The sequence below is a fragment of the Rattus norvegicus genome, chromosome 14, assembly GCF_021556685.1.
Source record: "Rattus norvegicus strain SHRSP/BbbUtx chromosome 14, alternate assembly SHRSP_T2T, whole genome shotgun sequence".
Lineage (NCBI taxonomy): Eukaryota > Metazoa > Chordata > Mammalia > Rodentia > Muridae > Rattus > Rattus norvegicus.
In genome coordinates this window covers 51,218,472-51,233,496 of record NC_141547.1, presented here as the reverse complement: position 1 = coordinate 51,233,496, position 15,025 = coordinate 51,218,472, and the positions used below count along the sequence as shown (strand labels likewise).

General features: G+C 38.9%; 1 protein-coding gene across 8 annotated transcripts in view; it reads right to left on the bottom strand.

Moving 5' to 3' along the window:
• Window positions 1-15,025, bottom strand: part of Arap2 (ArfGAP with RhoGAP domain, ankyrin repeat and PH domain 2) — a 197,491-nt gene that overhangs the window by 155,540 nt on the left and 26,926 nt on the right. For 7 of the 8 annotated variants that reach the window (XR_015636604.1, XR_015636605.1, XR_015636606.1 and 4 more), the window contains 1 exon segment: window positions 830-888. Coding sequence is in view for 4 of the 8 variants with exons in the window: in XM_087583090.1 (XP_087439216.1) it covers window positions 830-888 (59 nt within the window). In the remaining 4 variants the exon portion in view is untranslated. 8 annotated transcript variants of the gene reach the window in all.

Below are 15,025 nucleotides of genomic sequence, written 5' to 3'. Positions count from 1 at the left end.
ATGGTTTTCCTAATACATAGCACTCACTTGACCTTAAGATTACCAATTCTGAAGTCAGAACCAGTTACATATGGCCTTGCTAGTCTCCAAGACCCACATGAAATAAAACCAAGAATGCTATATGGACAGCAAAAGTTGGCCAGGGTAAAATTAGGAGAGTGTAGAAAACCAAGAATATTTTAAAAGAGAGGAGCTCATGTCTAACACTTAGTAAAGAACTCTGAAGAGTTCATTAATGTAACAGCTAAGTATCACCTAAGAATTAGACCTTGTGATAGAACCACTCCCGGCTACTAACATACCTTCAAATAGACCTATAGACAAGCAAATTCAAGGAAACATCCTGTATAGGTGAACTGTATTTATCTAAAGGAAAGAATCCTCAGTATTTGTATTTCTTCTAGGGAAGCTTTTTCCAAAAGTAGAATAACCAGTCAAGAAAAATATTCTGGAGCTTGTGTGATTACATTTTCAAACACCAGGCCAAAAGGTCCAAGCAATGATAAATTTACTAAAACAAGAGTGTCAAATTTTTCTCCAAGGCAAAATGTTTTTTCATACATAATAGTCTATATGTCAGACTACCATAAAACAATTAATTTAGCTGAATATTTTTGACTACTGACAAATTGAAGTGTGCATCCAAAACATCTTTGCTTTAAGTATGTGCGATTTCCAGGAATCCCAGTGCCCACTTCTTTTGCATGGAAGTGAGGACAGTCACCCCAGTATCCCCTACTCCAAAGGCAGGCTGCCTCTATAACAAGACTCCAGTCATACTTTAAGGTGATCATATGAGGATAAACTAATTTTTAAAGCGGAGACTCACCTTTCAGTGTCAAAGATTTTCCAGCTGAGGTAGTAATACTCTTTCTGTCACGGAAATAGCTTAAAGGAAAAAGATAAGTTGGGTCATTATACTATCTTGAATACAGGATATATCATGGAGCCCTACATCCATCTACAACTTAGAATTTAAATAGAAACATCAATACCCAAATTTAGATTATCTTAAATTATAAACAAAGGACATTCCACCAACTCACTTTTGGATTTAGCATTCAAGAGGGAGAGATTTCATCAGACATTACCAGTCATTTAAATCCCGTCCCTGAAACACTCAGAATTTATAAAAAAGTATTTGTCCGGTGTTCATATGCAGTTGATTTGAAAACTGTTATCATGTCAGGGAAAAAAATCTAATTGAATAGATGTATTTGCATAGTTATTTTGACATTAACTTCACCACATTTTATCAAAAAAATATGTTTCTAGAACACAATATGAAAATACTTCTTCAAATGTCTTACAATTTGGGTGGCAGATATGGCATATGGACAATGAGAATATAACATGAAAACAGCTGACAGAGGCAGACACTATAAAAAAAGTTATAAAGTATTTATAACTCATGTAGCAGTACATGTGAGTTTGGTGTGTCTAAAAGAAAGGATCAAGTCACACTTCATTTCTCTTAGGTGAATATTTGCCCAAGTAGTTAGAGCTCAAGAAACAACAAAAGGGAAGAAATCAGTGAAATAAATTATTGACAAAATCTAAAACTTGCTGTTACAAAAATGTGGCTTATATAGGATCAATAAAACAATATTTTAAGTGAAATTAAATATAATCAATAGAAGATAAAAATGAAAGATATCAGAAGTAAAAAGAGAGGACATCACTACAGAGTGTGAGAACATTAAGAGATATATTACAAGAAAAGGCTTATGCTCAAAGCATTGGTAAACTGGACATTATACAATTATTCAAATGATTACCTCTGAAAAGATTAAATAAAACATAGTAGTTCTATCTCTACAGAAAAAGTTTAACTGCATAATGAATCACCTACTCACAAAACTATGCCTAAATATTTTAGTAGTAAATTCCCACACACAGTTAAAAACTAATATAAGCAAGTAAAACTTACACCTAAGAAATTAATGTTTAGGCAACTACTCTGACCACTGGTAAACAGCCACATGGCAGAATGTAAGTTGAAATAAATGGGTTAACTTAAGTTATGATCTAGTCAGAGAATAGCCTAGCTACATGGCCAAGGCATTTGTAAACATATTTTGAGTCTGAGTCTTATTTCGGGGGGGCATGAGACTAGGAAGAAGAACCAGGCCTACCTTCTACAAATCCCTGAGGCTTATGTGCCAGAGAAGCTTTATAGATATATCAGTTGGGACTGGATTGCACACTCTGCATTTTGATGAGTTGTGGCTGTTTGTAATGGTCTCTGTTTGTCTGTCGCAGAGAATGGTTTACTTGGTTAGGGGAACTACATATTTCTATTTATATAAGGACACATGTTTAGAATGTAGTTATGGATTATGCTGGCTTAGGAATGTGAAGATTGTAGATTCTCCTCCAAGATCTATGACCTCACTTGCCTGGGTAGTTGCCTAAGATTGTAGTATGAGACATGATTCCTCTCCTGTTGAGTGGGTCTTAAGTCCAATTAAAGAACTAATGGTTACTGCCAAGGAATGTGTGCCCCTGCTGAACCCTGGGAGTTATCATACCATAATACTCATTGTTTCTCAAACCTTCTCAGGCAGATCTATCCATGCATGGCTCTATCCCAGAATTATTTATGCCTCACAGATGTCCCACCTCTACTTTTCTGACTTTTTAACTGACAGATGATGCATCCATACAATATACAAGATATTTTTACTACAAGGGATCACTGTGAAAGAGGAGATATAAACTCCCTATATTCTGCCCAAACCCATATCTCAGCTAGTCCCAGAGATGCTCCTCACCAAGCTCAGAGACTCTTGTCGAAGAGTAGGAGATAGAAATGAGTGAACCTGAGGGATCAAGTACACCACAGCCAGAGCTACAGAGTCAACTGACCTGGATCCATGGGTCTCAAAGAGACTGAGCCACAACTAGAAAGCATAAAGGGACGGGACCATGGTATCCCGACATTTATAGCAGATGTGCAGCTTGATCTCCATTTGTATCCTCTAACAATTGGAGCAAGGGCTCTTTGTGACTATGTTGCCTGCCACTGGATCCCCTTACCTACCTGGTCTGCCTAGTTAGTCCTCAGTGGAGAAGAGTTGCTTAGTCCTGCAGGGATTAGATGTCCAAGGGTCAAGGACAAGGTGGCACCAAGGGAACTTCCTCTTTTCTGAGACTGGGAGGGGTCATGGGTAGGGAGACACTTGTAAGGGTTGAACTGGGAAGAAAGGAGGGAGAGGGCTGTGATGGGATATAAAGTGATGAATTAAAATAAATTCTGGAAATAGAAAGAGGAGACATGAAGACAGAAAGGGCCAGAAGAAGAGAAAGCCTTCTAGGAGATTGTGTGTCACAGATATCTCAAAGGAAAAAAACAAAACAAAACAAAACAAAACAAAAACAAAAAAAAACAAAAAAAAAAAAAAAAAACACCCACAAAGTCTCAAGACCACAGCTGCTCAAAGGTAATCAGAACAAGGAAAACAATGATAAACATGATAATGTAAAGGAGCAGTGCACAGGGGCCCTGGGAAAAGGCAAAGGCGGTACAGGCCCGCCTGGTTGCTCCCCTCACCAAGAGATCAAAACCAGCCCCCCACAAGCAACTTCAGCCTCAGGACCACAGGTTAACACCAACTTTTCTGCTCCAAGCAACCTGCCTGGTAGACTCAGAACACAGGCCCACAGGAACAGCTGAAGACCAGTAGACAGGAAAGACTACACACCCAAAAACCGAACACTCGGTTCCCATAACTGGCTGAAAGAAAACAGGAAAACAGGTCTACAGCACTCTTGACACACAGGCCTATAGGACAGTCTAAGCACTGTCAGAAATAGCAGAACAAGGTAATACCAGAGACAAAGTGATGGCGAGAGGCAAGCACAGGAACCCAAGCAACAGAAACCAACACTACATGGCATAAACGGAGCCCAATTCTCGCACCAAAGCAAACACTAAATATCCAAACACACCAGAAAAGCAAGATCTAGTTTTAAAATCACATTTAATCATGATGATGGAGGACTTCAAGAAAGATATAAAGAACTCCCTTAGAGAAACAGAGGAAAACATAAATAAACAAGTAGAAGCCTATAGAGAGGAATAACAAAAATCCCTGAATTCAAGGAAAACACAATCAAAGAGGTGAAGGAATTAAAAATGGAAATAGAAGCAATAAGGAAAGCACAAAGGGAAACAACTCTGGATATAGAAAACAAAAGGAAGCAAAAGGGAGCCATAGATTCAAGCATTACCAACAGAATACATGACATAGAAGAGAGAATGTCAGGAGCAGAAGATTCCATAGAAATCACCATCACAATGGTCAAAGATAATGGAAAACTGTAAAACAGAAAAAGCTACTTGTCCAAAACATACAGGATATTCAGGACTCAATGAGAAGATCAAACCTAAGAATAATAGGTATAGAAGAGAGTAAAGACTTCCAGCTCAAAGAACCTGTAAATATCTTCAACAAAATCATAGAAGAAAACTTCCCTAACTAAAGAAAGACATGCCCATAAACATACAAGAAGCCTACAGAACTCCAAATAGATTGGACCAGAAAAGAAACTTCTTCCATCACATAATAGTCAAAACACCAAATGCACAAAACAAAGAAAGAATATTAAAAGCAGTAAGGGAAAAAGGTCAAGTAACATATAATGCAGACCTATCAGAATCACAGCAGACTTATGAAAGCCAGAACATCCTGTACAGATGCCATACAGACTCTAAGAGAACAAAAATGCCAACCCAGATTACAGTATCCAGCAAAACTCTCAATTAACATAGATGGAGAAACCAAAATATTCTAAGACAAAACCAAATTAACACAATATCTTTCTACAAATCCAGCGCTACAAAGGATAATAAATGGTAAAGCCCAACATAAGGAGGCAAGCTACACCCTAGAAAAAGCAAGAAACTAATCGTCTTGGCAAAAAAACAAAGAGAAGAAAAGCACACAAACATAAGCTCACATCCAAATATGAATATAACAGGAAGCAATAATCACTATTCCTTAATATCTCTCAACATCAATGGTCTCAACTCCACAATAAAAAGATATAGATTAACAAATTGGATATGCAATGAGGACCCTGCATTCTGCTGCCTACAGGAAACAAAGACAGAAACTACCTCTGAGTGAAAGGCTGGAAAACAACTTTGCAATCAAATGGTCGGAAGAAGCAAGCTGGAGTAGCCATTCTAATATCAAATAAAATCAATTTTCAACTGAAAGTCATCAAAAAGGATAAGGAAGGACACTTCATATTCATCAAAGGAAAAATCCACCAAGATGAACTCTCAATCCTAAATATCTATGCCCCAAATACAAGGGCACCTACATACAAAAAAGAAACCTTACTAAAGCACAAAACACACATTGCACCTCACACAATAATAGTAGGAGATTTCAACACCCCACTCTCATCAATGGACAGATCATGAAAACAGAAATTAAACAGAGACGTAGACAGACTAAGAGAAGTCATGAGTCAAATGGACTTAACAGATATTTATAGAACATTCTATCCTAAAGCAAAAGGATATACCTTCTTCTCAGCTCCTCATGGTACTTTCTCCAAAATTGACCATATAATTGGTCATAAAACAGGCCTCAACAGATACAGAAAGACAGAAATAATCCCATGCGGCATATCAGACCACCACGGGCTAAAGGTGGTCTTCAATAACAATAAGGGGAAAGGGCCCACATATACATGGAGGTTGAACAATGCTCTACTAAATGATAACCTGATAAAGGAAGAAGTAAAGAAAGAAATTAAAGACTTCTTAGAATTTAATGAAAATGAAGGTAAAACATACCCAAACATATGGGACACAGTGAAAGCTGTGCTAAGAGGGAAACTCATAGCTCTGAGTGCCTGCAGAAAGAAATAGGATAGAGTATATATCAGCAACAAGACAGCACACTTGAAAGCTCTAGAACAAAAAGAAGCAAATACACCCAGTAGGAGTAGAAGGCAGGAAATAATCAAACTCAGAGCTGAAATCAACCGAGTAGAAACAAAAAGAACCATACAAAGAATCAACAGAACCAAAAGTTGTTTTTTTGAGAAAATCAACAAAATAGATAAACCCTTAGACAGACTAACAAGAGGACACAGAGAGTGTGTCCAAATTAACAAAATCAGAAATGAAAAGAGAGAAATAACAACAGAATCAGAGGAAACTCAAAAAATCATCAGATCCTACTACAAAAGCCGATATTCAACAAAACTTGAAAGTCTGGAGGAAATGGACAACTTCCTAGACAGATACCAGGTACCGAAGTTAAATCAGGAACAGATAAACAATTTAAACAACCCCATAACTCCTAAAGAAATAGAAGCAGTCATTAAAGGTCTCCCAACCAAAAAGAGCCCAGGTCCAGACGGGTTCAGTGCAGAATTCTATCAGACCTTCATAGAAGACCTCATACCAATACTATCCAAACTATTCCACAAAATTGAAACAGATGGAGCACTACCGAATTCTTTCTATGAAGCCACAATTACTCTAATACCTAAACCACACAAAGACCCAACAAAGAAAGAGAACTTCAGCCCAATTTCCCTTGCGAATATTGATGCAAAAATACACAATAAAATTCTAGCAAACCGAATCCAAGAGCACATCAAAACAATCATCCAACATGATCAAGTAGGCTTCATCCCAGGCATGCAGGGATGGTTTAATATACAGAAAACCATCAACGTGATCCATTATATAAACAAACTGAAAGAACAAAACCACATGATCATTTCATTAGATGCTGAGAAAGCATATGATAAAATTCAACACCCCTTCATGATAAAAGTCCTGGAAAGAATAGGAATTCAAGGCCCATACCTAAACACAGTAAAAGCAATATACAGTAAACCAGTTGCTAAGATTAAACTAAATGGAGAGAAACTTGAAGCAATCCCACTAAAATCCGGGACTAGGCAAGGCTGCCCACTCTCTCCCTACTGATTCAATGTAGTTCTTAAAGTTCTAGCCAGAGCAATCAGACAACAAAACGAGATCAAGGGGATACAGACTGAAAAAGAAGACAAAATATCACTATTTGCAGATGATATGATAGTATATTTAAGTGATCCCAAAAGTTCCTCCAGATAACTACTAAACCTAATAAACACCTTCAGCAAAGTGACTGGGTATAAAATTAACTCAAATAAATTAGTAGCCTTCCTCTACACAAAAGAGAAACAAGCCAAGAAAGAAATTAGGGAAATGACACCCTTCTGATAGTCCCAAATAATATAAAATACCTCGGTACGACTTTAACCAACCAAGTGAAAGATCTGTATGATAAGAACTTAAAGCCTCTGAAGAAAGAAATTGAAGAAGACCCAGAAGATGGAAAGATCTCCGATGCTCATGGAGTGGCAGGATTAATATAGTAAAAATGACCACTTTACCAAAAGCGATCTACAGATTCAATGCAATCCCCATCAGAATTCTAACCCAATTCTTCAGAGAGTTATACAGAACAATTTGTAAATTCATCTGGAATAACAAAAAACCCAGGATAGCTAAAACTACTCTCAACAATAAAAGGACTTCCAGGAGAATCACTGTCCCTGAACTCAAGGAGTATTACAGAGCAATAGTGATGAAAATTGTATGGTATTGGTACAGAGACAGGCAGATAGACCAGTGCAAAAGAATTGAAGACCCATAAATGAACCCATACACCTATGGTCACTTGATTTTTGACAACCATCCAATGGAAAAAAGATAGCATTTTTAGCAAATGGTGCTGGTTCAACTGGAGGTCAGCATGTAGAACACTGCAGATCGATCCATGCTTATCACCCTGTACAAAGCTTAAGTCCAAGTGGATCAAGGAACTCCACATCAAACCAGATACACTCAAACTAATAGAAGAAAAAGTGGGGAAGCATCTTGAACAGATGGGCACTGGAGAAAATTTTCTGAACAAAACACCAATGGCTTATGCTCTAAGATCAAGAATCGACAAATGGGATCTCATAAAACTGCAAAGCTTCTATAAGGCAAAGGACACTGTTGTTAGGACAAAACGGCAACCAACCGATTGGGAAAAGATTTTTAAAAATCCTACAACTGATAGAGGGCTTATATCCAAAATATACAAAGAACTCAAGAAGTTAGACCGCAGGGAGACAAATAACCCTATTTAAAAATGGTGTTCAAACCTAAACAAAGAATTCACAGCTGAGGAATGCTGAATGGCTGAGAAACACCTAAAGAAATGTTCAACATCTTTATTCATAAGGGAAATGCAAATCAAAACAACCCTGAGATTTCACCTCACACCAGTAAGAATGGCTAAGTTCAAAAACTCAGGTGACAGCAAATGCTGGCGAGGATGTGGACAAAGAGGAACACTCCTCCATTGTTGGTGGGATTGCAGACTGGTACAACCATTCTGGAAATCAGTCTGGAGGTTCCTCAGAAAATTGGACATTGAACTACCTGAGGACCCAGCTATACCTCTCTTGGGCATACACCCAAAAGATGCCCCAACATATAAAAAAGACACATGCTCCACTATGTTCATCGCAGCCTTATTTATAATAGCCAGAAGCTGGAAAGAACCCAGATGCCCTTCAACAGAAGAATGGATACAGAAAATGTGGTACATCTACACAATGGAATATTACTCAGCTATCAAAAACAATGACTTTATGAAATTCATAGGCAAATGGATGGAACTGGAAAATATCATCCTGAGTGAGGTAACCCAATCACAGAAAAACACACATGGTATGCACTCATTGATAAGTGGCTATTAGCCCAAATGCTCGAATTACCCTAGATGCACAGAACACATGAATCTCAAGAAGGATGACCAAAATTGGAATGCTTCACTCCTTCTTTAAAAGGGGAACAAGAATACCCTTTGGAGGGAATAGGGAGGCAAAGTTTAGAACAGAGGCTGAAGGAACACCCATTCAGAGCCTTCCCCACATGTGGCCCATACATATACAGCCACCCACTTAGATAAGATGGATGAAGCAAAGAAGTGCAGGCCGACAGGAGCGGGATGTAGATCTCTCCTGAGAGACACACCCAGAATACAGCAAATACAGAGGCGAATGCCAGCAGCAAACCACTGACCTGAGAACAGGACCCCCGTTGAAGGAATCAGAGAAAGGAATGGAAGAGCTTGAAGGGGCTTGAGACCCCATATGAACAACAATGCCATCCAACCAGAGCTTCCAGGGACCAAACCACTACCCAAAGACTATATATGGACTGACCCTGGGTTCCAACCTCATAGGTAGCAATGAATAGCCTAGTAAGAGCACCAATGGAAGGGGAAGCCCTTGGTCCTGCCAAGACTGAACCCCCAGTGAATGTAATTGCTTGGGGGAGGGCAGTAAGAAGGGTAGGATGGGGAGGGGAACACCCATAGAGAAGGGGAGCTGGAGGAGTTAGGGAGATGTTGGCCTGGAAATCGGGAAGGGGAAAAACAATCGAAATGTAAATAAGAAATACTCAAGTTAATATAGATGGAAAAAAGTAAATAACCTGCCTTTTTTTTTTCTGTTTTTTTATTCACTATATGTCTTTTATGTTCATTGTGTAGGTAAACTTTTGAAATATACAGTTTTGAAAGGAATGCCAATTTATAAACTGTCTTTTTAAAAAGAATTAAAGAGATGTAGACACACACTGGAGGTGGAGAAGTGTTGAGGGAGAAGACTTTGGGGCAGGACAGAGATGAAGAGATGAGAACAAAGTGAAATATCTGAAGATATCGTGAGGAAACACGTTGCTTTGTAGGCTAACATTAAAAAACTTAAAATATATTTAGAAAAAAAAGGGACTAAATATAAAAAAAAATAACATAACAAAATCCAAAAACACCTTGGATCACAAGAATGTCTTAACAACCTTTCACAAGGTCAACCTTGGACTATCAGCAGTCTCAAAGAGGAGTGACTTATGAGGTAATTAGGAAAGCTGCAGCCTCTGAAGTAGCAGCTGTTTCCTCTCCTGGTGGGCAGGAACAGCCCTTTGTGGTTAATTGTCCTTGAGGCTGACAGCAGGTTGCTCCCAATCAATCAGACACTAAGGCACCAGGCAGCTGTGGTCTTGAGACTTTGTGGGTGTATTTTTTTTTTTTTGAGATATCTGTGACATGCAATCTCACAGAAGGCTTTCTCTTCCTCTGGCCCTTTCAGTCTTCATATCTCCTCTTTCTATTTCCAGAATTTATTTTAATTCATCCCAATCACAGCCCTCTCCTGTGCATATGTGCTAATGTGGCATCTGCACCCTCAGCACCCAACTTCACTGCAACAACAACACCACCATCCTCATCACCTTATTGAGCTTTTGTATGCAATTATAGGGTGGACCACCATACAAGGGAAATCAAGTCTACCATGATTTCAGATGAAAATCAAATTATTACACCTATACACCACCCACGTCAAAAATATTCATGGAAATATGTTAAATCCCCAACATAGAAGCTTCCTGGCTCATAGCCCTTCTCTGAGAAAGCCTCAGCACCCCTCTGGAGTGCTTGCTTACTTTGCTAAGGAACTTTGGCTTAACTCTTGCTGTCTCTCCACTAACCGTTTTTCCATCTAGAAGCTAAGACCTAAGAGATCACTACAGCAAAAGCCTTTTGTTTCCTTATTCAGAGGGATGGCTCTGTGGGAGTTATCCCCTGTGGTCTTCTGACTTGCCAAAGTAATGAATCCTCCTTTACCCTTTTATTGTGTTTATTGGCTTTCTACTTTCCAAAGGGTGACTCATTCCTCTCAGAGCTCCTAGACTTAAGCCTGGCTCTACTTGGTTCCTCTAGCTATCTTCTCATATGATAAATTAAAAGACAACTATATTACAGTTTGGCAAAACTTGGGAGTAAGCCAAGTCCTAACATGTTCACCTCTTCCCTACATAGTATTAAAAAAAAAATACACAATAAGGATATAGGAACTTTTCATGTGTAGAGTCACCTATTGGACTGGTATGCCAGTTCTCAGTAATAACCTTTTCTTTTGTCCCACTGGCCAGGGCCTCTGCTGACTGGCCATTTTCACTCTCAACTATTTCCCGGAATGAACAAAAAGTCAATTTAAAAAGATACTTCAAGATTCCATCCATCTCTGTGTTTAGTTATGTCAGGTCTCAGGGTGGGGGGTTGTGTGGGGGGAATGAGTCAAGTGTCACGGTATTTAGTAGGAAAAAAGAATTATTTGTCCTTTAGTAAATCTAAGATGTGTGTTTGTTTTGGAAAGTTAATAGGAACTCTCTTCATTTGTAATAGTGACAGCATTTCAATAATGTACTAGTGGAATAAACTATACTTGAATATTTGAATAGTAAAACACACACACACACACACACACACACACACACACACACACACACACACACACACACACCAACATGCTAGAAGATTCAGGAGGGGTAGGAGCCAGAAATGTCTAGACTTTAGGAAGCTATAGCAGGAGAATTAGGAGTCCCAGGCCAGACAATGTCACACAGGAAGACCCTTTCCCCAAACAGAAGTTGTCATCTATGGCCAACCTACTGCACCTGTGGCAAAGGCCAAAATCATACAGAGAAGAATGAACAGACTTCAAAGTACAGGTTAACTTCAGACATGGCAGGAAGAGCCAAGCAAACTCATGGTAATTTCTTAACCAACTAATGTCTGGATGTACTATGAGAAGAAGTTAGGTTTTTTGGTTTTTTGTTTGTCTGTTTGTTTGTTTGTCTGTATAATGTTTTGTTACCACAATAATAAAATTGTCTTCCTCTTTATAGAGTTTTGGTATGGTGTTATTTTATAGCTTCTGAATAATTTGATCTACACTGAAAGTCTTGGATATAAAAGAGAAAAAGAATAACTTCATCAAGTGAATATTCAATACACCTATAGAAGTTATTTTCACATTATGGTGTGGTGTGGTGTGTGTGTGTGTGTGTGTGTGTGTAGTTTCATTCACATTCATGCCTGTGTGTATGTGCTGCATGTACATTGTTGTGTAGCTGTTCATATCCAGACTTCACAGGTAGAGGACAAAGGGCATTAATGCTATCTGCTTCATTGACTGACATGATCTCACACTACAGTGCAGGTTCCCATTTCATCTAGGATGGCTAACCAACTGACTAACAAGCTCATGGGTTCTACCTATTTAAGCTGGGGTTATAAGCCTATGAATCCCTGCTTAGCTTATATATATGGATATGTGGGATTTGAACTCAGGTCCTCATGCTTGCACAACAAATCCTCTTACCTACTGAGCCATCTTTTTTCCACAAAATACTTAATCACTAGAACTGCCAATAAAAGCACTGATACGCAGACTAATGTCAAAGAGTTCACTTTACAAACTGCATTTAAATACTATTTGGCAAGGCAGTCAAATCCTAGAAATAATCAATCGTGTACCCTGTAACAGATCTTCATTTCAAACAATGTTTTTTTAAACTTTAATTATTACAATGGTAACAGATGATCATTATAGACGTGAAGCCAGAAGGGAAACTACTACATTCCTCAGGCGGATGTTTAAAAATGCACTGAGGTTTCATAATATCCATCTAACATAGGCAAATCTACATTCAAAACCAAAGAGTGGGTTACCTACAGCATAGAGCAGTAATGTAAAATTCTTAATGCACAGATGATTCTCTACCTGTGAGCATCTCAGAAATGGTCTAGGCCTAAGAATAAATCATTATTACAAGACTGTTGCAACCAAGTCTACCACATTATCATGAAAATATTTTAAGTCCACTAGCATAAGCTATGATTTAATATATGCTTGTCAATGCTTTGTTTACAAGACAGTATAAATGATTGACCTTTTAAGTTTTTGTAAAGTCCTAAGATTATGGATATACATTATTACCCTCTGTGGTGGTTTGAATATGCTTGCCTCATAGGGAGTGGTACTGTTAGAAGGTGTGGCCTTGTTTGAGGAAGTATGTCACTGTGGAGGTGGGCTTTAAAGCTCGGCCCAATGCAGAAGAGATAGTTTTTCGCCTGGCAATGGTCAGATCAAGATGCAGAACTCTCAGCTCCTCTAGTGCTATTCCTGCCTAGAAGCTACCATGCTCCTGCCTTGATGATAATGGACTGAATCTCTAAACCTGTAAGCCAGGCCCAACTAAACATTGTCCTTTATAAGAGTTGCCTTGGTCATGGTGTCGCTTCACTGCAATGGAAACCCTAAGACACCCTCTAACATGAAATTTATTATTTAAATTTTAGTTACTTGTGCAACTCAGAAATTTTCAGATCTTGAAGTAATTGTCACATTTTGTCTTAATGTATTCTACTTAGGGCTAACAAGAAAGGAAACTAGATATAGCTCATCAACTAAAGGACTTACTGCCAAGCCTTAGGACCAGAGTTTGATCTGCAGAACCCACCTGGTGGAAGGAGAGAACCAGTCCCTACAAGTTGCCCTCTTGCCTCTACATAGGAAACAAAGGAAAATAATTCTGAAAGAATGTGTTGCTGTGAAGAAAGCAGGCAAGAAGAAGAAAAGCTAACTTTAGGACTCCTGACTTAGCATTCTTCTGCTTTATAGTAAATGTGAACTTTAACCTCCTAAAATGTGTATTTTCCAGACTTCAACTGCTCCAGGCTAGAAAGATACTACTGCAAAATCTATAGCCCACCCGAACCTCATGGTCACTGGCAGCGCCTCTGTTACCTCCAGATCAGACAGAATTCTTTTCTATGCACAGCAGGGTCAACAGCCCCGGGTCAGTGGAGTACTTAGGGAAGTGGATCTCTTTCCCTTTTCTTTTTCCCTAATATGAGAGTCTCTGAGTAGGAAAACAAAGTACCATAGATTGAGATAGGCTTGGGGTGGGGCAGGGGTGGAACACACACCAAATGGGGCTGAAAGCTAACACAATTACAGAGCTGTATTGCAGTAACCCTATTCTGGGAAGCCTGGACCCATTCCTGGAACTCCACAATTCCTCCTCTCCCCCTTAGCTTACAAATACTTACCGCCCCCCACATTATGAGTTTGCTTATCAAACACACCTGCTAGTGTGGCCCAGGCTTGTTATATCAGCTCCTTGGGAGGCTAAGTTCAAGGATGCCTGGGCTATAAACTCAAAGCTAGGATGGGCAAATGGTACGTGTCTCAAAAGAAAAAAAGATAAAATAAATGACAGTTCTCTGCATATCTGCCTAGCACACAATAGTCCCTACTATGCTCAGCTCTCAGCACTAATGAATCAACAACAACAACAACAACAACAACAACAACAACAACAACAACAACAATGCACGCATACACATACAATCTCTCACACAGGCACAATATCAGGTCAAACCTCATAAAGAAAGTTACCCGAGCACCCATGTCCTTGATGAGCTGGATGGATTGTTTCTCTTGAAATGCTTGCATACACCTTTAGGTGTATGTGGCAGGGCTGTGTTTATGTGTGTGTCCACCTATCCCCCTTTCCCACCAGACTCTCACTTCCCCCAATCATATGTAAATCTTTATTAAAACATTTTCTCAACAAACTCTAGCTTTGCTTCAAAAACAAAAGGGCTTATAAAATTCTTTATTCAATTCAGTACCTGCCTATTCAGTAACTGTCCTTTTACTTTCTGTTCATTTTGCTATGAAAGCATATAAAATATTCCTCCAAACTTGGAAAAAGTTCCAGGTTATTTTTCTTATCTAGGGCAGAATCTCACTACATAGTACAGACTGGCTTGGAACCTGCAATCTTCCTACCTCTGCTCCAGAGGGCTGGAAATATAGTCATGACCCACCATGCCAGACTCAAGGTTTTTAAGAAATTCAAATTCGGGTGGAAATGAAGTTACAGATTTTATCTGCTCTGGGGTAAACAGATCTCTACCACTGCACAGCTAGACATTGTTCCCTTCCCATGACTACCAGATCCTCATTTCCCTCTTCTTTAAATGTTCAGAGGATATTTTTTCCAAAAGAGAGTGCCTGCAAGCTGTACTAAGTACTGAAGAGTTACATGAACTATGCACAAAACCCATTAAAAAGCAGGAGAGAAAAATAAGAGCTC